The 21306-nt window shown below is 38.5% G+C and overlaps 1 protein-coding gene and 1 long non-coding RNA gene across 2 annotated transcripts in view; both read right to left on the bottom strand.

Moving 5' to 3' along the window:
* Window positions 1-812: 812 nt before the first annotated feature.
* hoxc13a (homeobox C13a) lies at window positions 813-5353 on the bottom strand. Its single transcript, XM_044211009.1, has 2 exons — window positions 4330-5353; window positions 813-2067 (listed from the first exon to the last, which is right to left on the bottom strand). The coding sequence occupies exons 1-2, from the start codon at window positions 4991-4993 to the stop codon at window positions 1811-1813; spliced, it is 921 nt and encodes a 306-aa protein (XP_044066944.1). The 5' UTR covers window positions 4994-5353; the 3' UTR covers window positions 813-1810.
* A 10853-nt stretch (window positions 5354-16206) lies between these two features.
* The window catches only part of LOC122882993, a 34613-nt gene continuing 29513 nt past the window's right edge, over window positions 16207-21306 (bottom strand). The window contains exons 3-4 of the long non-coding RNA XR_006379516.1: window positions 20228-20336; window positions 16207-19643 (exon numbers count right to left, since the gene is read on the bottom strand). This is a non-coding gene — a long non-coding RNA (uncharacterized LOC122882993). The remainder of the gene's footprint in view (window positions 19644-20227; window positions 20337-21306) is intronic.

Genomic DNA, 21306 nt, shown 5'->3' with positions numbered 1-21306 from the left:
ACGTAGGCCTACATTTACGCAAGCATGTGCTTTGCCATTTGAATTAACACATGTATTCTTAATGTCTTGCAGAAAGCATAAGATGTGGCCAAATTGCCTTAAATACACTGGAGGGCGACGGGGAAGGAGAAGTGCTCGTTGAACTCTTATATGGTGCGGGTTGTAATGTTTTCAGTTTTAGACCAACAATAATACATTTGTACCTGTGGAATATGAAAAGCACTGAAAATAATACTCTGTGGTAGCCCAGTAAATGTGTCTGTGAGAGCTGAAGCATAAATCGCCTGATTTGCGATGATTGTGCCAACTGAACTGCCATGTAACAGGTAGCACATCTCTGAGATTAACTTTGATTCAAAATGCGGTGGGAGTTGGAGGGCAGGGCGGGATGGATTTGGACATGGAGAGTTTCTCTCACCGGCCGACTGTGTTGCTCTAAACTGATCCATTTGAAAAATCTGATCCTGCAAGTCTTATTATAATATGTATATATCTGGAATAGAAATGAGTCCACATTTCATGACTCATTTGCTATTTAGATAGTTTGCAAGTGTCGGAAAATGAGCGCTGCTGCTCACTAACCATGCACAATCAGTGTATCTTCTCCTGTTGCCATTAACAAGACTACAGGATGCCCAAAAAGTCTTAATCAAGCACTTTGCAACATAAAATCTTCACTCGCCCATCCGCTGCTGATAGTTATAGACTCAACTTGAAGAGGAAAGACGACAGCGGGTAGAGCTGTTGTTGCTTAATGACACCAGTCCAGTGTAACTTGAAACGAAAGGAAATGGTGCAAGTAGGATGGTTGATTGACTTGAATATTTAAGCATTTTCATAATCATCATTTATTTATGAAACACGTTTACCAGTACGTAATTCAACACCACAATACAGTTGACATACTGCACGAAAGTAGAAATTACAGGCTTCGTACAAGGCGTGTGATCAGCTGCTATGCTACACTAACCAAAACAAAAAAAATAATAATAATAAACGATTGTGCATTTATGTGTAATACTCACTGACTTTAATGGTTTACAATCATTCCAGTTGCATGACAGAATCCTTCACTGACAAAGGAAAACATACAGGTCTTGGGATATTCCAGTTTACAGTTCCGCCATACTAGATAAACATGAATTAAATAATAAAGGCATTGCACTATACAGATTAACAACATAGCAGCCTTTGTTTTACCCCAGGCTTAAGAGAACATATCCCACACAGAGGAACATAGCTTTTGAAATTCTGAAGGAATATTTAAAAAAAAAAAAATCATTCTCTCTCTCGAAAGTCCTCTCTGGGAGCTTTTTGTCGAAGATGTTTAAGTCTCAAGTTCAACGTGCCATCATGCCACAATTCCTGTCCATGTGGCGATTATATTTCTAAAATGACATCAAACGAACCGTCTCCTCTGTTCTGATCTGCCCGTTGCAGGTCTTCGAAATGTCATCAGCTCCTTTTGAGATTTGGCTTGAGAAAAAAAAATAAGACAAAAAGAAAAACACGCAATACTTGTCTTTGAAATACAGATAATCGTTTTAAATATTATATATTTATATATGTACATTCATATAAAACAAATGTGAAGTGAATTTTCAATATTTTCACAGTTTTTAGAGCATTATCTCTAACTTGAAAACAGGGGGCGTGGTAGCATGGTCGATGGAGATGATGGAACTTAAATTAAAAAAAAAACACTCAGCCAAAATGTTCTTCAGCCACGATTTTTGATGCAAGAGGTAAAATATGTGGCATGATGTTTTGGAAGGTATGAGTTGCAGTTTCAAGGAGGTCGCTGATCTTATCAAGTGGTGTGCATGTGATTGGTCTTGGATTTACTGACAAATTTTTTCTCCTTGACTCGCCGGTTTTGGAACCAGATGGTGACTTGACGCTCTGAGAGGTTGGTGGCGGCCGAGATGCGCCTTCTCTTGTCTTTGGTGATGAACTTGCTGGCTGCGTACTCTTTCTCCAGCTCCTTCAGCTGGATCTTGGTGTAAGGGACACGCTTTTTACGCCCACGACGATAACTGCTGACCTCAGGCTGCAATGGCACAACATCTGTAAGAAAAGAAGAAAAATATCAGGAAAATATTAAGACTATGCGCAAAAACACCGCAATCTTTCACTTCACAAAATCAGCAGCACTGCAGTTGACAAGACTGGTCTATTTCTGAAGCAAACCGGGCAATGATTAGATTTAATTACTGACTTTATCTGACAGAAAATAAGACAGTAGTTTCAAAATCGAAACATTTTCTAGGCCGCTCTGTCTCTGCTGGTGTGTGTGTGTGTGTGTGTGTGTGTGTGTGTGTAGGGATGGGGGGTGGAGGGGCACACAACCGAAATTTTGTTGCAGTCAGGATCTCAGGTGTACTCCACCTGACATACAGGAACGCAATTATAAAATCGTCTAAGAGAGTTCACTAAAGTAAAATTTACTCCGCTTGTGTTGCACAGTGATAGGCCAACCTTTGTGTCTGTAAATGAACAATCACTATCCAGTTACAGCCACTACGATTGTGCATTGTTTCCAATGACCAGCGGTCAATGGTTTTCCTTAGGTTGCATGTCAATACTTAATCTACTGGTTGACTATCCACTAAACCACACAACAATGTTAATGTTAATGGTAGCTTAGATCAATCTCTCGTTTGTTTAAACTGCGGTGTAAGACTGTAAGTATAAACTACAATAAGTCTCAATATGGGTGCAATGCGCCGGACACTGCCTGGTTAGAAAATAGAAATCACAATCTGGCAACTAAACTGAAACAACTGAAAACTTTAAGCTTTGAATAATTCTAAAGTTACACATGTTACACGTAATTTAAGTACACGATTTATAAAACACTTCCCTAATTTTCCCTAAAAATTAGACATCATTCTTTTCCACAATGTTCTTTCTAAATCTTTTTAAAAGCACCAAAGCCTTTTGGCAGTGGGTACCTTAATTATTCAGGTAAGCAAAGTTCTGGGATTACACCCTTTCGCCAAGACTGGAGCTGCGTGCAAGACAGCCAATGAGAAACATGACAGGACAAGTATGGCAATACCTTGAGAAATAGTGGCAAGCTGTGAGACATGAAGCTTTTTACACCCATGTAATTTTGCAGTCAGGAGTTGTGGATATTTCTCTACGGTTAATGTGCATATACGATTATGGTAATCTTAATTTAGGCCAATTGATATTGCCAATGGAGTTCACTGTTATTGTATTTTTTTATTTTAAAGCAAAATAGTTTTGTGTCTGTGAGTGTGCGTCAGTTGTATGTCTGTGAAGCGAGACAGAAAGACACGGGCAGCGCGCGCTTGTGTTTTTGTGCATGTGTGCGCGCGCATTTGACGGCGTGCCCGTGCTTGCGTGGCTTGCTCTTGTGTATTTTAAATATAAAGGGGGGCAAATGTCGTGTGGGAAGTTCAGTCGAGGCTTAAGAACATCCCTATCCGAGATTAAAATACTTACAGATTTCACAAAGATAATAAACCCCTGTGGCAAAAGAAGCACTCTAGTAAACACTCTGTAAACTACATACTGTTCGGGCCCCAGTGTGCATTATAAGATTTCATGCATGTTGTGCGACAGTGAGTAAAGCAAAACGCGAGCCTGAATTACAATTTAAACTGATTAGTGGTTGAGAACCATTTGTGTAACCTGGTGCTTAGGTCTGTATGTAATACAAATGTATCCTGATATATGCAAAAGACTGGGGACACGTCGCAGGGCGCTGAGATTTATTGGCACCATCTAAACACAGTAGGCTGGCTTAGTCACTATATTGTCAAACAGGGGGCAAAGGTATGCACTAAGACTCAACTATATTCATCATATGACTTAAAAGGGGAAAAAAAAGCAAACTGCCGAAAGCAAATAATCCGTTTCTGAATTTATATTAGCATTAAAAAGGGGCCATGCAACTGAAAAGCTCCTTGAACGCACAATTCTTACAAGTGTGTCATTTTTACACACACTTCTAACAAAATGCATGATGATTTGTTTCATGTCAAACTGAAGACTATCACTGCCTATACTCGCAGAGTGCATAAGGGACATATGATAACTGACATGGGGCTTGACAGTTGCATGTTTATTAACCACATTTAGAGTTTCCCTCGACTTCTTTGTAAGTTGATATTGGCACTCTAACACAATAAAATTCATAGACTAAGCAATAACATCTCAGCAGAGTAAAAATATCTTATTTAAATAGCTTTCCTAATGTGATGACACATGCATTAAAAGCCTACAAGCCGCTGGACTAACATGAATTCCAGCCTGCTGGACACAATTTTTAAAAAAAAATTAAACAGCATATTTCCGTACCTGGAAAAGGTGATTTCCAAAGATGAGTTGACTGCGTTTGCTCTTTGGAGCAGTACACCTGCCCATCCCAGCCGTTGGAGAGAGCCCAGTGCTGGTAGCCCTCCATAGGGATCAAGGCGTCATGACGCGGTTCAGGATGGGCACTGATACTGGGAACCACCGACACGTCGAGATATCCAGGAACAGCCTGATATGAGCCGGCGAAACTCGGGTAGAAGGCAAACTCTTTTGCCCTGGTAGACAGTTCTTCCGTGGGCAGCGCTGTGCTGGGCTCGGCATATTTCTCTGCGGGATGGTACGAGCAAGGCTTCTGCTGCAAGTTCACGTTATGCGAATGAGATAATCTACAGCCGTAATATGGGTTTCCAAAGGGATAACCGTAGCTCAAAGATGCACTGGATGATGTCTGAGGAGCGGGACACTGCCGGCCGGTGTCGGGAGAGGAAATATCCGAGTAGACGGAGCCCTGGTGGGTCGCTATGGTGCCAGAATGTCGTCCCAGCGCGGGGTGCGACATCAGGTCCCTGCAGTGGGTCGCAGGGCAATTACCGCTCAGTCCCTCCATTGTTTGGCTTTTATTCTGGTTGTTTTCATTCGGGCTTTTTTCATAAACGTACATCAAGGTGTCCGCCCAGCGTGGATGCAGAACCAGCGAAGTCGTCATATCAGGGGCTGCCGATGCTTTTTAAAAGTCGACTACTCCAAGACGGACACCTCATTTCCAACTACATTTTACACCAAGCGCATGCGCACACGAGGCCCTCGTGTGTCCACTTCATTAAGAATCTGGCACGTGATACGCTAACAAGTCCTACGAGATTGGGCTTGTGAGTTGGGGCAGAGCAGCCCTTTAAAGACCCACTGCCTCACATGTCCCAGTTTATTCCTGCAGAATACCGAGTCATATCATTGGCTTAAATCATCCAGACCCACACCCTTAAAGGGGAGTTTGGATACTTTCAAGATTGGAGCAAACGAAAACAACCTGTGAAATTTGGCCGACTACAGGACTGCCAGAGAATATAACAGCCTATGATACATGTCACAGTCAGTACATGGAAAATAAAAAATTATAACTAAATCTCTATTCTAATCTTTCAACTTGTTTCCTGACGCATTGGTGCACGAACTTTGCGTTTCACTTGGTTTGCTTGGTGGAAGCGATATGTTCCGGCTGAGGTTTAGTTTGCTTATTAAATGTAAAAGTATTACGCATGAAGAATACAGAGCTGCCAATGCAAATATGCATCTGTAAATCTGTAATCTTATCAAGACTCCTTTTTTGAAGGACGCATTTCCTTTAAACCCGTGTAACTGCCAATGGGTCACCTATTAACATGCTGAGATGAGATTCTGTGACCAACCCTAGTTGTTGACTATTACTGTTCCAGCAGCAGGGCATAATTATTATGTTTACTAATGATGTTGCCTTTCAGAGGTTGATATTGTGAAGCCTAAATATAGCAGATGGCAACTTTGTTTTTGCACGAAGTGATTAATTTTTATTTAAGCAGTCAGGTAAAAAAAAAACATTTTTGTATCTACAGGGTGTGTGTGTGTGTGTGTGTGTGTTTGTGTGTGGGATGCAGAACTAGGAGTTTTAGTATTAGTAAAGTTTAATGTGTTGAATGAGTCTCGTTGCTCCTCAACAGTAGCCTAACAGCCACAGGACGAGGTGAAAGCTATTCCAGGTAAGATGCCGTCATTACAAATTACATTACATAGTGTACCTTTAATTTGATGATATAATTACAGTAATCACCTACAATGAATGGTAGCCTCTTTTAGTTTATATACAACTATTTCCGCACTATGTTTTGGCAAAGCTAAGTTCCGTTGTAATATCTCGGTTAGGCCCAAAAGCTTTTTCAGTGATAAAGTGACCATTAAAAATGACCACTCAACGAATTCATGTGATGTTTCAGTTTCACTGGACTATTCATTCATTCAATACAAGTGGATGCCGACGCTTCCAGGCGAAAATAAGGACAAGGGGCCGCTTTCAGCTGGACTGTGTGTAGGCTACAGACCTTATTTAATTAGACACCATGGTAGAAATGCGGAGCTATTTCCCCCTGAAACTCTTCCGCCACTATTTTACACGCGTCCTCCTTCAGATTTGTGGCGTGGTCACTGGCTAAAGCTCTTTTCAAAATACAAAACGCCTTTTTAGTTAGTCTCGTCACCAGGCCCTATAATCACAACAGTTGCGGAAATCCCATATTCCTCTCCTCTGTATGACTTTCCTTAAAAATACTTCTAGATTAATATTTAAAACTTGACTGTATTTTTGAGTTTGAAATATTACCGATCGGATAGGCCCACAAAGTATCCATGAAATAGGCTTGTGATGCCTATCCCATGAGTCACTCATAAGGCTACAAGCTACGAAGAGTGCCTATCAACATTTTTGCACTGCTGAGTTGCCTTGAAAATAAGCAGGCCACCGTTGTGTATTTGTATACTAAGGAAGCTAGACCCCTGTCCTTCCTCGGACAGAGACTAAAGTTCTTTTGTCTCAAGGAAATTACAACTACGAAGGGCTCATCCAAACGGCAGCTGCACGGAAGTCCAAGGTCAAGGTAAAAAAACGCAGACAAACAGGGTCGTAATCAGGGTCTAGACAGACAAGAATGAACTTCACACTAGAGTATGCATGCAAACTAGCTGTTATTTAGAGACCCTTAAGTCTAAAAGGTTTGTGTGAAGAAGGAGAGAAGTCAAAATAGTCCCTTGTGTCTTTATTTAAATGATCAGGAATTTGACAGCTCTTGCGCTGCAGGAAACCGGCTCCTTCCAAACTAACATATTTTCCATGAAAGCTCAGACTTGAGGAGATGACGCCTTTTTCCTTTTTTTGCACTTTATGAATGATGGTACGTTATTATTAGTTCGGTGCATTTTGTTTTCACTCAGCCTAACTTCCACATTATCTCCAAATGTGCGAAGGCTATATTAACAGTTTCGCACTGAGGGGGGATACACGGAAGATGTGGCGTTGGTAAAATGGGCGGCAAAGTCTCAGAAATAATAGCTGGTTAAATTTGTTAAATTTAGGGGGAAAAATACTATGATTTGATTAAGTTACACTTTGTGTTGCAATAACCACAAATCACAAGTTAAACCTTTCAGTGGTTTTCTCCAAAACTGACACTGAACATATGGATTTCTTAATATTCTCATAATTGGTGTTTAAAGAAAAAGAAAAATAGCATAACAAAGTCAAATCTTATATATATAGGGACAACTAGAGAATTCATAAATACAATATTTCCTCTTTTTTGACTTTTGCAAGAACTAACACAATTATTATACAGTTATTGTGAGAGCAAATAAATGATTAGCCTAATATTAAATATTTAAGCGTCTGGCGCATTTCCACTACATCAAATTATGCAATGCCCTGAGAAACCAGCAGCCCACTCTTAAACCACATCATGCCAGCGACGATACTTTAGCCACTATACACACAATGAATTCTAAGATATCGAACTTGAATTGAATTGTTAACTTTTGTTTTTTATTATCTGTCGCCAGTGGACAGGTTGTAGACACGCAGGTGGATTCTTAAAAGGATGTCAATGAGCTTTTTCAAGTTTACGCACGTTCAAGTTTGACATTGCAGTATTGCTTTATATTTAATGTTACCACCCAAACTACCTATCAGTGTGGGATTTTGAAATAAAGAATTTAGCCACCAATATAGACTATTTAAGAAAGCCAATTGATATGAAAGTTGATATTTTCTCACCCACAATCCACCCTCAACTTTTACTTTATGCGGCGGAGATGCTATTGGGAATTACCCGTGTATATACATTTGTAAATCTTAAATTAGGTTACAAAAAGCAATCTGACATGGAAGTAATTAGCTGGTTTAAAATTTGTATTTAGTCATCACAGATTGTATCACAATTCCTACAACTCGACCGGCAATAAGTAGCCATGGGCGAAAGGGAAAACTGCAGAGCAATAATTGTCATGTGGCTGTCAGTATTATTTAACCAAATTCCAAAACCAAATTAAATTCCAATACTGCTAAGTAAAATGCTAAAACTATAACTATGTGGCGTCATTGAAACAACGAATTTGTCATATAATATAAAAACTGCTGCTGTGTCAGTTTTAGTGTTTTAATTTCAAGGTGGTGGCTGGTCCTTACTACTCTGCAGACAGTTTGTGGTGGAACTTCACTGCAAAAACATCTCTTTTTACAAAGATTTCTCCATTTTTCATTTTAAAAAGCGTAAAACAATCTGCCAGGATGAGTGAAATATTTCTTCTCCGCTGCGGTTTCGCTTATTTCAGGAACTGTTAATAGAAACTACTATCAATATCTTGACAACCAGCCATGATGTGTTGCTGTAAATATCTTGACAACCAGACATCATGTCCTTCCAGACAGGCCTTGTCAGACAGAGAGAGAGCCCGTCTGATGCGGAGGTTTGTGGGGGAGGGGAGAGCATCCATCCCCATACAAATGCTGCCTACCTGCGGCTTCCGCTCTCAGGAACTGACTGCATGTGCACAAGACTGAGCCAATGGAGCTTATGTGAGCAGAATATGCCCTTATATACATAGAGTATATGTGTAGCGTATGCTAATTTGATCCTGCAGTACTACAATGCTACTCTATAATCCCACATTTCTAAATCGTATATCTCTTCTTCAAATAATAATGACAACAACCAAAAACTCAAATGGAAACAAGTGAAATAATCACATTTGTCAGTTTTCTTTGCCTTGATTTAAGGAAAACCTATTGGCCACATTTTTGCAGTGCAGTCCCTCCATCAAAATGACTTTGTGACAGAGATATCCGTGTCTCTTTCATATATGTATCAATAGGTTAAATGCCGATAAAATCCCAATAACGATCAATATAACTTCTCAAACATTAGCTCACCGATCTTGAGAGTGATGCAAATCCCTGGGTATAAAAAGACTTTGAAGAGGCGATGTAGCGATCCAAGAATGTGTTGACAGCTTGCAGGTAGAGTCTGCGCCATGCATGCTGAAATCAGGTTGCGTTTGTGTTTACGAGTTTCCAGACAGCTTCAGACTTAGCTTTGAGATCAAACCACGTTTATAATCAAAGTAAACCAAGTGACAATTTAACTTAACAGCGGACTATGTCAACCAAAATAACCAAACAGATTCCTGCACTACAACAGTAAAAAGGCCAATAGTCCTAGTGCATTTTCAAAATGAGGATTCGAAGAAGATTTTAGTAAATGAACATGTCATGGACTCAAAGGAATAAACTTTGGACCCATTAAGTGTCTGAACTAATTGAATGGACCAGAAATCTGACTGTAGTGCATACATAAATCTCATAGTAAATCAAGACTGATGTTCATTTGGAAGTTGCGCGTGTGAGTCACGAGCTCCTGGTCTGGCGTGTTACATGTATTTTGCATTAAGGCTTGTGTTAATGCAACATTTTCCTCGAAGATAGTGAATTTTGCTTTATGTTGCCAGTGTGCGCGCGCGTGTGTGTGTGTGTGTGCGTGAGAGAGAGAGAGTGAGTGAGTGAGAGAGAGAGCGAGCTGTTGTTCAGCAGGCAGGAGAGCAGAGCAGTCCACTGTCATGAAAACATGCCTACAAAACTAAAACAGCATCTCTATTTGGTGTTTTCCCGTTCGGGCTGGCTTTAAATTTACGATCAAAAATGTTCATAATCGTAAATGCCAAGACCACTGCACTTCTATGCCAACAGCCAGGCACAGGAAGCATGTGCCTTTGTCAAGAAAATGCTAACCCGTGGTCTAAAATATATAACTATGGCAGTGCAGTGTTGGTGCGTGATAAACAGACTGAAATGGCTAAACAATAAGTTGAGAGGGACATTTAAATGCAACTGTTAACACGCGTAAAGAGATTAGTATTTTGTTTCCTATTTCACCTCGCACCAAGATTCACAACTTCCTAGTTGTCGCGTTTCTCATAGGATCTTGCTGCATATGCATGAGCACATTTTAAAATTTTAAAACACTAGCATGCAACATTTGTGACTTCTATCGGACATAATCTACGGAGCAGTAGCCTTCACGTCTTCAAAAAAATAGATGCATTTCAGTACTGTAAACTGGTGTCATTGGTAGGAAGCCATGTTTGCCAAGCAAACCGAAATTAGCTTAAGTATTCGTGAAACGACATACAGTAAATAGAGGACACAAAAGTGTCGAGTTTAGGACATACAGAGGTGTGGGGGGAGGATCCCCCTTTAGACTCACTCACACCAACACCTTCTTATATATGTGAAACAGGCTCTTCTTAATCTTTACGAAGTTAACAGATGCACAGCACAGCACATCTATTAAAGTAGAGGCTTTAGAATCAGAGATTAGGGCTTCTCTGACACTCAGTAGATTTCTGTTCATGTTGGTGGATGGTTTCTTTATGATAATCTCCACGAGGTAAATCCATCTTCTTATTTACCACTGATAATACACAGTAGCCTATATATAGGGATTGTATGTTATTAGGCTGCTGAAAAGCCATACATGAAAAAGACTACCTACACTCGAGTTTAGGCCTAATTTACGTAGGATTTGACTCGTTTAACCTCATCCAGAGCAGGTAGACTAGGAGAGGATGGCTGTCGGTTAACCGCAAAATAAAGCAGGCCAGGCGGAGGCGCACCCAGAGGACAGGGGGCAAGCTGGCAGGCCACTGTTACAGCCAGGCCAAAGTGGATTTACAAAATACAACACAGGCTTTACAGCCTCTTTATTTAGTGTACTTATCATATGTTTATTAAAATGTCAGTGGTTCATTACTCGATGCTGAGTGAAAGATTTTTTTACCAAATTTGAGAGCAAGGTAGCTTTGCGTGTCATTTATGCATTACTAAGTGTAGCTTCGCAATTTCGAAAAAAAAAAAAAAAAGCCTGTAAATGGCAATTCAATTAGTCAGAAATAACAACACCAGTGTATTGACGAGCGTTTAAGCCTCAAACATTTGCACTATGTAGAGGCTACATAAGCATGCTCACATAAATAGATATAAACATCTGGGTGTTTTCATACGCTGGTGATTACAATATCTACACAGCAATAGTCTGCAGCTTTAGACAATAATGTATATTTTTGTATCCTAACGTGGACAAAGTTGGAAATGCGCGACATAATAAGATAATAAGCATCTGTTAACTCACGGTCACTAAATGCGCGTGGTTATTACAGACAAAATGTGTTCAATTCACATTTTTGGCAGAAAGTAGTTTATTAAGATATACTTACTTGGATTATTATACTAACACGCTATCAAGTCATGTCTCGTGAATAATGTGGGCCTAAGCCTGCCCTGTCTTATACCTTAATGTGATTTATAAACAAATTGGCTCTTTTAAAATGTGCTCAATGCTTTAGTTTATCGCGGTCTCCAATTAGTCCTGCAGGAGTGAAGATGTTCATTTTCCTGCTGCAGCCCAGAGTGAACCGGTGAGAAAGCAGACAAAATAAATCCACAGTTGGACGCGTCTCGTCGGAAGTCCAAGTTCAAGTTAAGAGAGGCGGTCGCTCCATCCGTCCAGACAGCAAAACAAAAGACACACACGTTCATCGTGAATCATCTCACTTCTTCTCTCAAAGAATAAAGCGCTTTCTTTGCATATTTCACACTATATGCAGGCTAGCCCACAGGGATCAAGCATGTGTACAGGTGCATTTTTAAATGTTTTATGCTTCGATGTGTTGTCCGAAACAGAGATCTTCGTGGAACTATAACTGATGAGGATTTTCTTCTAAAAATAGGTTTGACAATAGAAAAGTTCTTAAGGGCTGAATATTTTTAAGTGTGATTATCAGAAGTAAATTGATCAAACCGGACCATTTTGACAATGTTGTGATCTTTGAAGGTTATCTCATTTTCAATAGGCAGCTTCAGGCGAACTGTGTTTGGTTCTGCAGCGCGGGAGGAAACTAAATCTCCTGGAAATGGGAATGTGTTTCAAAATAATCATCTTCAAGGGTATCTTCCTAAATCTTGAGTCTTGCGATATAGGCCAATATTTCCACGCCACTTATATTCATGCTAATGTGCACTACAGCCTGTAACACCATACAGCTTCCAAAATGTTCACATATTGAAAATGTGTCAAAATGCTGACAGAGTTCCGTGGACACACGCTGTGAATGTTTGTGAGCTTAACACGCCACTATGTCGTCTACTGAGAAAATCTTTTGCCAATAATGTTAAATAAAAACGGTTTCTGAACGATAGCAATGGTCCGAGTAAAAAGAAAAGAGAGAAAAAGGCAAATTCATGTTTTTAATGTTGCCTGAAAGGTGACAGTGTGCAAACGTGGACGAACGTGCATCAAATTCCAGCACTGCAGATGCAACTCTATCCTGTCCAACTCTTTCTTTATAATCATATAAACTAAAATAACATTTTACATTTCGTTCCTCAGACCACATTATAGAACTATCTATAAGATGCTATTCTATAAGATTTCCCCCCTTGCATTATCTATTAATTCTTAAATGTACTTTAATGTTCTTTACAATTTATCACATACTTCCTGTGGAGCATGTAGGCGACATTTCTACATTTACTTATTACACAAGAATAGACTACAATATAAGCTATATTATTTTCTTTACACTATCATGAATAGTACACAACATGTAGATTATATTTTGTTGTATAGAATCATAAAACATGAAGCCAGCTATATTTGGTATAGGCAAATGGTTTATTTATACAGCCCACGCTGAGAAGCCCACTTTGCTTGAAGACACCAAATAAAAATCCGGGAAATTCACAGCAAGCGATTTGAAGGACAACAACTTCCTCATCCTATGAAGAGCCTAAAGGGCTGGAAAATTATGTCTGCACCTGCTTGTTGTTGGTTAACTCGTTGTGATGGAGGAAATCTTTAAGTGAAATGGTGCACGGGAAGCCATACTCTGAATCATATCAACAAGGCAAAAGTAAAAAGGACTGATCCAAACTGTTTATGAAGAGCTTATGCGAGAAGCCTCCAGGACACAGTCTGCTGCAGAGAGTATAGCATTGAGGCCACGCTGCTAAAAGCATATATTCATCACAAAAATGCATTAAGCATTTGGCAAAGCAGCCTAATTAGGATTAAACTGATATGCATTATTGATGTACACGGTAAGAAGTGAATCTTAATCTAATCCATCAGAAGCATGTGGCTACGGGAACTTGCTGTACCTGAGCCAACAAAGTGGGATATTTAGAAGTGGCATTTCAAAAAAATACAATTCTGCGGCATTGGGACTTTTCCTTCTAATTTTGAAAACTGACGGCGAAACCACTGAAAGCAAATCTGATTTCAGTCAAAGGACAAGTCGAGCAAAAACATCAGTTAGAGCGTGTTTTCCTTTCTTTGTGCTAAAATAAACTCGCTCTTTGTGTGTGGTGGTACTGCAGGTCTAAGGCTATATGCATTTGAATGATTATTACACATGACAAACAGCTTGAAATGGCTCCAGAGAAGTGTTTTTGGGTACAATGTGATCTTTCCCAGTGCGCCAACCTGCAAATCAGTTAAGGGTACTTACGCAACTATTGGCTCATACCCGTCAGCCAAGCCTTGCGGTAAACTAAGATTTTGCATTTATGTATGTACATACATTTGCCAACTGCTGTCCTCAGATCAACCAACTGATGTCCTGATGTTTTTAATCAGAAGAATGTGTTTATCTGAATTTACGCATGGCAAAGAACCTATATGCTTAACATGAAATATGATACATTTACTGATGTGTTGGCTTAAGAGCGAGAAAAGCAAAATTAGTGAACCCTACTTTGGAAAACTAATTTTAAAACATCGATTGAGAAGCCTTTAAAGAGCTGACAGACTCCTCATGATAAAATAAAATTATTATTCATTTAAATGTGTGCGAAGACTGTGTGAGAGTGACTCATTTTTGTATGTGGACTTAAAAGTCGAGTGACTCAAAATATAACTGACTTGCAGGTCTATGCCGGATCGCTCTCTTACGCGTGTATTGGGCATTTGACTATTTACCAGGCGATAAACATGGCTGATTGTCCTGAAGACTTAAGAGCTTTTGGCTTAAAAAGCCTTTAGCCTAATTGTTCGAGAGCGAACACCAATTCGTCCATATTTGTGATATCCCATATGTCTCATTTAAAACTTCCTCAAGGTCACTAGTTTTCTGTGCCAGAAAAAGAAACTGGAAGAAAAAGAAACCAAAGTTTGAGTTAAATCAAAGACAGATTGGGGAACCAAAGTTGAATTATGGTGGAGTTTGTACTGTCGCCTGCTGTCTGGGCGAGTAGTGAATCACAGCTCATCCTGCTCTTGATCTCTTTTTTTGCGCACTCCTGCTCATGGCCTAAATCAACGGAGATGGATTGATACGCCAAAAATGCAAATCAATCTATGGACCAAAATGAGTGCAGGTTCACTTGTACCAGCGTATTGCACACATTATGAAGATGAGCAAGACGAAGTTCAAGTTCAAAGTCACTGTGCTCAGACAGAGCTGGGTGTGCTCAGGAGAGGACACCCGTCACCTCGCTCGTAAACCCAAACCGTAGCCGTTTGCATAAACGGGGTCCAAATCTGATCCAACTGAAAAAAATAGCCGAGACTCCCATTCAACCTGTGAGCCAAAATAAACGAAACAAAAACGGCGAATAATCTTATCAATCTCTACACAGCGGATTCCAGTTATTGACAAATGGCCAAGCATTCATCTATTTTAAGTAGACCTATTAGGGACCTGCTTTAATCTTATCTGTAAATAATAAAGCAGTTGGCTGTATACAGATAATGCTCTTTATCAACACTGCGATTCACTGTGGATCTTAATGATTTGGTTTTTCTGTTGTTTTAAGTCTGAATTACATCAGAAATTCTGGATGGACTTTGTGACTCCCTTTAATTCGTCCCAAATGAAGCTCCGATCCAATCAGATCCGATTCTGATTCAAATTTGATTATTTTAAATTTTTAAGTATTGGTCTTACAGGCCAACCCAAACATGTCTTGTCATACATTGTTTACCGGTAGAAAAGGGTGCGAAAAGGGGTCTGAACTATATACTATTTTGTGAATTATGAATAATTCATTACTAATATTCAAGTCATTAAAAAAGACGTGGATGAATGCAAGAAAGACACAAATTCAGGTAAACATGAGTCATTTGCAGCATAAACAAATAAAACACAAAAATTAAGCATCCCATATCGTAATTATTTCCAAATTTTGTGTCCAGGCCTCGGCTGTTTTGTATTTTGTTGTTTAAAACGCCGTGCATTGTTTTTCTCTGTGAATTGTTCAATAAAGAACACCTAAATACAAACCAAATGTAAGAAATTGCAGCACTTTTATTAACATATTCAGAGGAGTAATAGGGCGATGAAAAACCACATTCTCTCACTTTTTCTTCCTGCGTGGGATTTTATGGAGAAGCCAACAAAACTCCAAAACTTCGGACCCTGAATTGTGCTATACCGCATCACCAGAAAAGTGCATCGGCCCTTCAGAGCTTTAATTAATTTTCTATTTAATTGCATAATTAACGATTGAAGAGGCTGTAAAATAATCCGCATCGGTAAGATATTAAATGCGTGAGAGGGTTTTACATGTAGTTATATGGCAATAATTTCGAGACTAAGATACAGGGTACAAATTAATGTGCGACATCAGGCCATCTGACTGGTTTGAACCTGTTGACTAATAATGGAGAAACAAAAAACAGAAAACAACAAGAATCAGTTTCTAATGCAAAATAAGGTCAGATATAATCTGGTAAGGGAATGTGAAGGAAAAAAAATCAAATGATTGTTTGGAAATCTTTTATTTCTAGTGGTGTAATACAAATCAAAATAATAAGCATATGAAAGATTAATATTCATCATCCAATCCCCACAATATATTTACCCAACATTAGATACCATAATTGGAAAAGTGCTGGCTTTAATCATTAAGGAATGACAGCAATGTTCACTGTTTTTAGAGGCTAAAACAATAACAGTGTATCTTTTGGGGGGAGGGGGGGAATGTAACAATTTTCAATGTTTATAACCATTATTTTCTACATCTCTGCAAACAATGTTTTATTTGACTCACAGCCTTTTTAATTTGAGCAGTTCTTTGTTGTAGACTGCACTGTATAGGAGCAAAAACTGGTTTGGTGTGGATTAGCAGATCAAACTGTAGTCTAATCTGATATCTTATTATTTCTGCAGCAAACAAAATCTCTACCAGAGCAGCTGCAAAACTGGATGTAAAGGACATGCGATCTCTATTCAGGAATTTAATCAAAGTACTTACAATTTAAATATTCAACTAAAAATGTGAACACAGTCACACATTGTAAATGGAGAGTGAATACACAACCTTAAACCAGGAAGTAGATAAAATGTTTTAATTTTTCACAATGAATACCGGTGGTCCACAAAACACCCCCCTGGTTTAATTCCCACATGTAAATGGTTCTCTTAAGACTGGTTTGACTTTTGTGGAATCCTGGAAATATCCCGAAGTAGAAATATTTGTTCATGACCTTGCTTAAGGTCAAAGTAAACACAAAAAGACCATTTAGCTTGGCTGAATTTGGCCAAGAATCTGGGGAAGTCCCTTCCAAGAGCCAGTAGAGATGTACAGTATGTTACAAGCAATTCAATGTTTAGCCATCCAACCTTACCTTACAAACTGCAATTAAATGGCGTTCCTAAAACTACAGATTGAATTGACTGCAGGCACTGGCTCTTAAAGCTGAGAAATTGATCGGGTGGGCAGTTTTAAGCTGGAGCCAGATGTGACCCGCAGGCTGCTAAATGAGCATCACTGTTTTAAATCAATTAGGAACTACTGCAGTTAGATGCAGTTGTTCTCAGTATCATTCTTTACTATAGTGAAGTCAAAACTCGATTTTATCTATACCTTAAACAGTATTTACTAGAAACTTAATTTTGTAGAAGTTGAGTTGAGAATTTTGTAGTATGCACACAAAGAACCTCTTTGCAACAGCTATGACCCAGTGTAATTTCTGCATTTTTAGCAAGTTTTATCTTGTTTTGTGGTGCGTTCTTCACCAAATTGTAGATGTTGTACACTGAAAAGACTGGCAGTAATGCAAGACAGTTTTTTTCATTCATGTAATTCTATTTTACTACATAATTTTTTTTTTTTTACAAATCCAATGTCATCATTTAGTAGTAAAGTAGCCATAGTAGTAAACATTAATAATAGTCATAACATTTTATCTATCTTTTTCATTTTTAAGATTGTTAATTATGATAATTCATCTAAAAATGTGACGGAAAAAATGCTATAATGTAATGTAAGTGTACAGTAAAGTCATCTCTGCGTATGTTTCTCATTAAAGTAATCATTATCCTGTTTTGCATTTAGCCTTTGCGGAACTGCACCATTTGGTGCATGCATTATTTCATGTCTACTGGTAATGCTGGATGGCAACATCATAAACAATAGCATACTAACCAGGATTCAGTTCATTTATGTGCATATTTCATTCACGTTGATATTGCTTACATAAGAGAAAAATACAGTTTTGTGTTGCAGATCTAACATCTGTACTTTATTTGTTTATGCATCATCTTAGAAGTGTAACAAGAAGCTGTAAACTTACAAATGGATTATGTATAAATAAATTCAGTAAAAGAGAGCAGATTTGTGACTGTAGGTCAAGTGTTCAAAACTACATCTGTGAACTAAAAGAAAACAACCTCTGGCTTTGATATTTTACCCGACTACCTACATTTTAATCAAATACTATACTACATTCAGAACTTGCATTACAAAAAAAGAGAATAATTATCATCAGATGTTTATGACTATTGGCTATACAGTTTGGTAAAAAAAAAAAATTCAAAGTTAGTAAAAATAATAATATGAGGATATCAACTTAATTTGATCAATGTCTATGATGTGTTGCACAAACATTACATACAGCACATCATGAGTATACAACTAACTATTTAGAAAGACAACATATGAGATCAGCAAAGATTCTTACGGCCATCTTTTTCACACTATGGCCGCACGCAGACACATTGCCTTGACTCTGTGCAGTTTGAAGGAGAGTGATGGATGCTCTGGGCAGAAACATTTTGTTTGTGTTTATTTATGCACACCCAGTCAACTGAGCAAGGAAAATGTCATTTTTACAATGTACTGCCATACTGTGTGTGGGTATAATAACCACAAGAGAGGAGCTTTTCCAAAACCGGATATCAACCATTTGGAAAAAAGACTCAGTCTTTCCACATGATTGATGTCATGAAAGGAAAACTCCTGATGGAACATTTTTAATAAGATCAAAGTCACATTTTCATGGACATTTAGTGCAATTTTGCCACTCTCTGCATCTGTACAATTTTCTAGAGTCAAGCAGTCCAAATCACAAGTTCTTACATCTTAGAACCAAACAATAAGTCATCAAAACAAAAAGCAAAAGTTCTTGCCCACTATCACTATTTTCTGTACCTCCATTTTATGTTTTTAGAGGAGAAACAACTACAACATACAGTATCTTTGTGTCCTGTATATTACCTACATTGCACACAATGTATTTAATACACTGAAACAGTGATCATGTGTACAGTGTACACCTGCAAACTTACTGTAAATACTGTATATATTGCCTTCTGTAGACCTGGTAATCCAAATAAATAAAATCCCTTCATATGAAATCTTGTTAAATATCATATGAATCTTGAAGGGAAGGAAGGGAATATTTGACACTTAAAAATTATGTATATTTTTCATTAGTTTCTTTGTATTCTGACTTTGAGTTAAACTAGCAACTGTCTCTGCTTTCCAAATGTGTCTCATACTGCACTGCTCTTACGCTGCACATGATTTATACATGTCTTGCTTTTTACTCAAATAATTTTGCTTAATGTGTTCTGGTGTTCTGATTGTTCAGTATTCTATTTGCTCCACTATTCTGGTATTATATTTTTCTTTTCTATATCCGTGTAGAATTTGCTGCAATAATGACCCACTTTCATAAAGATTAATTTTCTATCTATCTAATAATAGTAATTCAGACTTCAGAGAAAAATGTACTTCTGGTTTATGAAAGTTCCATTTCACTAGACAATTTACATCAAACTTTTAGGTACTCAGAGTCCAGCTGAGTCAGCCTCGCTGACAACAACTTCCAAGTGGCTACAGCAGGCTTTACATCCATTTTATGGCTAGAAGGCAAATAAATCCTGACTGGTTTTTCTCCCCCTCTTAATCCTTACTTCTATGCTTTTGGTTCTTCTCTCCAATAGATGCAGAAGTTAAAACAAGCTTGCAAGTCCGCCTTCTTCACTGCTGATGTCCTGGGCTGTGAGTTTGAGGGGGAAGACTTTAGTGAATAGCAGTTTTATAAATCGTGAACTTTTAAGATACTTCTTCTGAAGCCTCCGAAACTATAATTTTAGTGAGAAAGTGTTTCGTTTTGTACCTGCACAGAAAACTGTGAGCATACTGTATTAAAGTAGGCAAAAACTCCCTAAAATATTCCAATTCACTGGTTAATGCTTGAAGTCAGTCTCTTGTTAACTTAACCTGAATGAAGCAAATCAACAGTATATTTCTACTACAAGAGAGATGTAAACATGTAGAAATAAATACAAAACTGTAACAAATCATCTAAATAACACCCATAAAGAGACATAAACAAGAAAAATACATGGCTAATCATTCCCACTGAGTGATTTTCTTGTCACTATTTTCTGAGACTTTGCATTTAGTTAACACTAAGAGCAGTAAGCCTGTGCTTCAGGTCATAGAACAGAGGGAAACACAAATTACCAGTGACACATGCATTCTTCTGAATGCAATGACTTAAAAGTATTGCCAAGTATGCAAATTAGAGGTTAATGAAAGTCCTGAAAATGTGGTTAAAGAGAGATCAGATGCTGTTACCTGCTGGGTGTTGATCGGAGATGTATGTAGAAGATCTGGGGGGCTGTTCAAACACATGGCGTCCCAGCTGCCCATTACTAGCCTGGGCCTTCAGCAATGACAGCAGCAGCTAACAAACAAAATCAAGCAAACATTTAAAGGAGAACATACTGATTTACTAGATTTGTTTCTAGAAGTCACTGCTGAGACTAAAATAAAAACATGAAGACAACGTAAAATTTAGGATATCGGGTTGCTTTGGCTCTACAGAGATTACTGGCAAGAATGCAAAGGAGAGGGGCAACTGGAGCACAATAACTACAGAAATAAATAATTAAATCTAAGGATTTCAATACCAACAAATCATATAACATACTATACTTTAAGTAACTTTTATGCAGTACAGAATATACAGTGCATGGTTACAAACCCGCAAATCACTTTATACCAAAAAATACCAAATAGTTGACCGCAAACCTACAGCATCTTAATTAAGGGGAATGGGATACTCTTCCATTTTTTTTCCATTTGCTCATTATATAGCACATGATAGCCCCATGGTGTGGCATGCTCATGTGCATTTCCACTGTGCCCTCGCAGCAGGGGGTAACCATATTGATCCAACAATATTATGGTTCTGCTAGACAGTGGAACTGAACCCTGAAGGTTCCTGCCTACAACTGAGCTGTCACAGCAAAATGACTGACTCAACATATGTGGTCATGCAGGCAACTAGAGAGAAGTGTAATTTTTAAAAGGCTTGATACAGTTGGCTTTCAGTAGTTTTGTAGCTCCTCCGTAAAGTTTGAGTTGCTGTGATTTGGATTTTTGTTTCACTCCAGGTTGTTGTGCTGACATTTATCTAACAAATAGGAACCTCTCTGTTTTCTGATCCCTCCATTTTGCTGTGCCACTGCCATCAGAGCTGTAATAACGGCCCATACTGTGTCAAGGTATTGATAACACAAACTGGAGCACGTTTACAGCGATGCAGATAAAGGAAGTGTTGTTTTAGCAACCGATTGCTACTTATTTTAATAGTTACACTGGCATCATAGAAATGATGGTCTGTCGGTCGTATAAATGATGGTCTGTCGGTG

The sequence above is a fragment of the Siniperca chuatsi genome, linkage group LG10 (assembly GCF_020085105.1).
Source record: "Siniperca chuatsi isolate FFG_IHB_CAS linkage group LG10, ASM2008510v1, whole genome shotgun sequence".
NCBI classification, from domain to species: Eukaryota; Metazoa; Chordata; class Actinopteri; order Centrarchiformes; family Sinipercidae; genus Siniperca; species Siniperca chuatsi.
The sequence above is the reverse complement of the archived record's forward strand: the minus strand, read 5'-3'. Positions and strand labels throughout refer to the sequence as shown.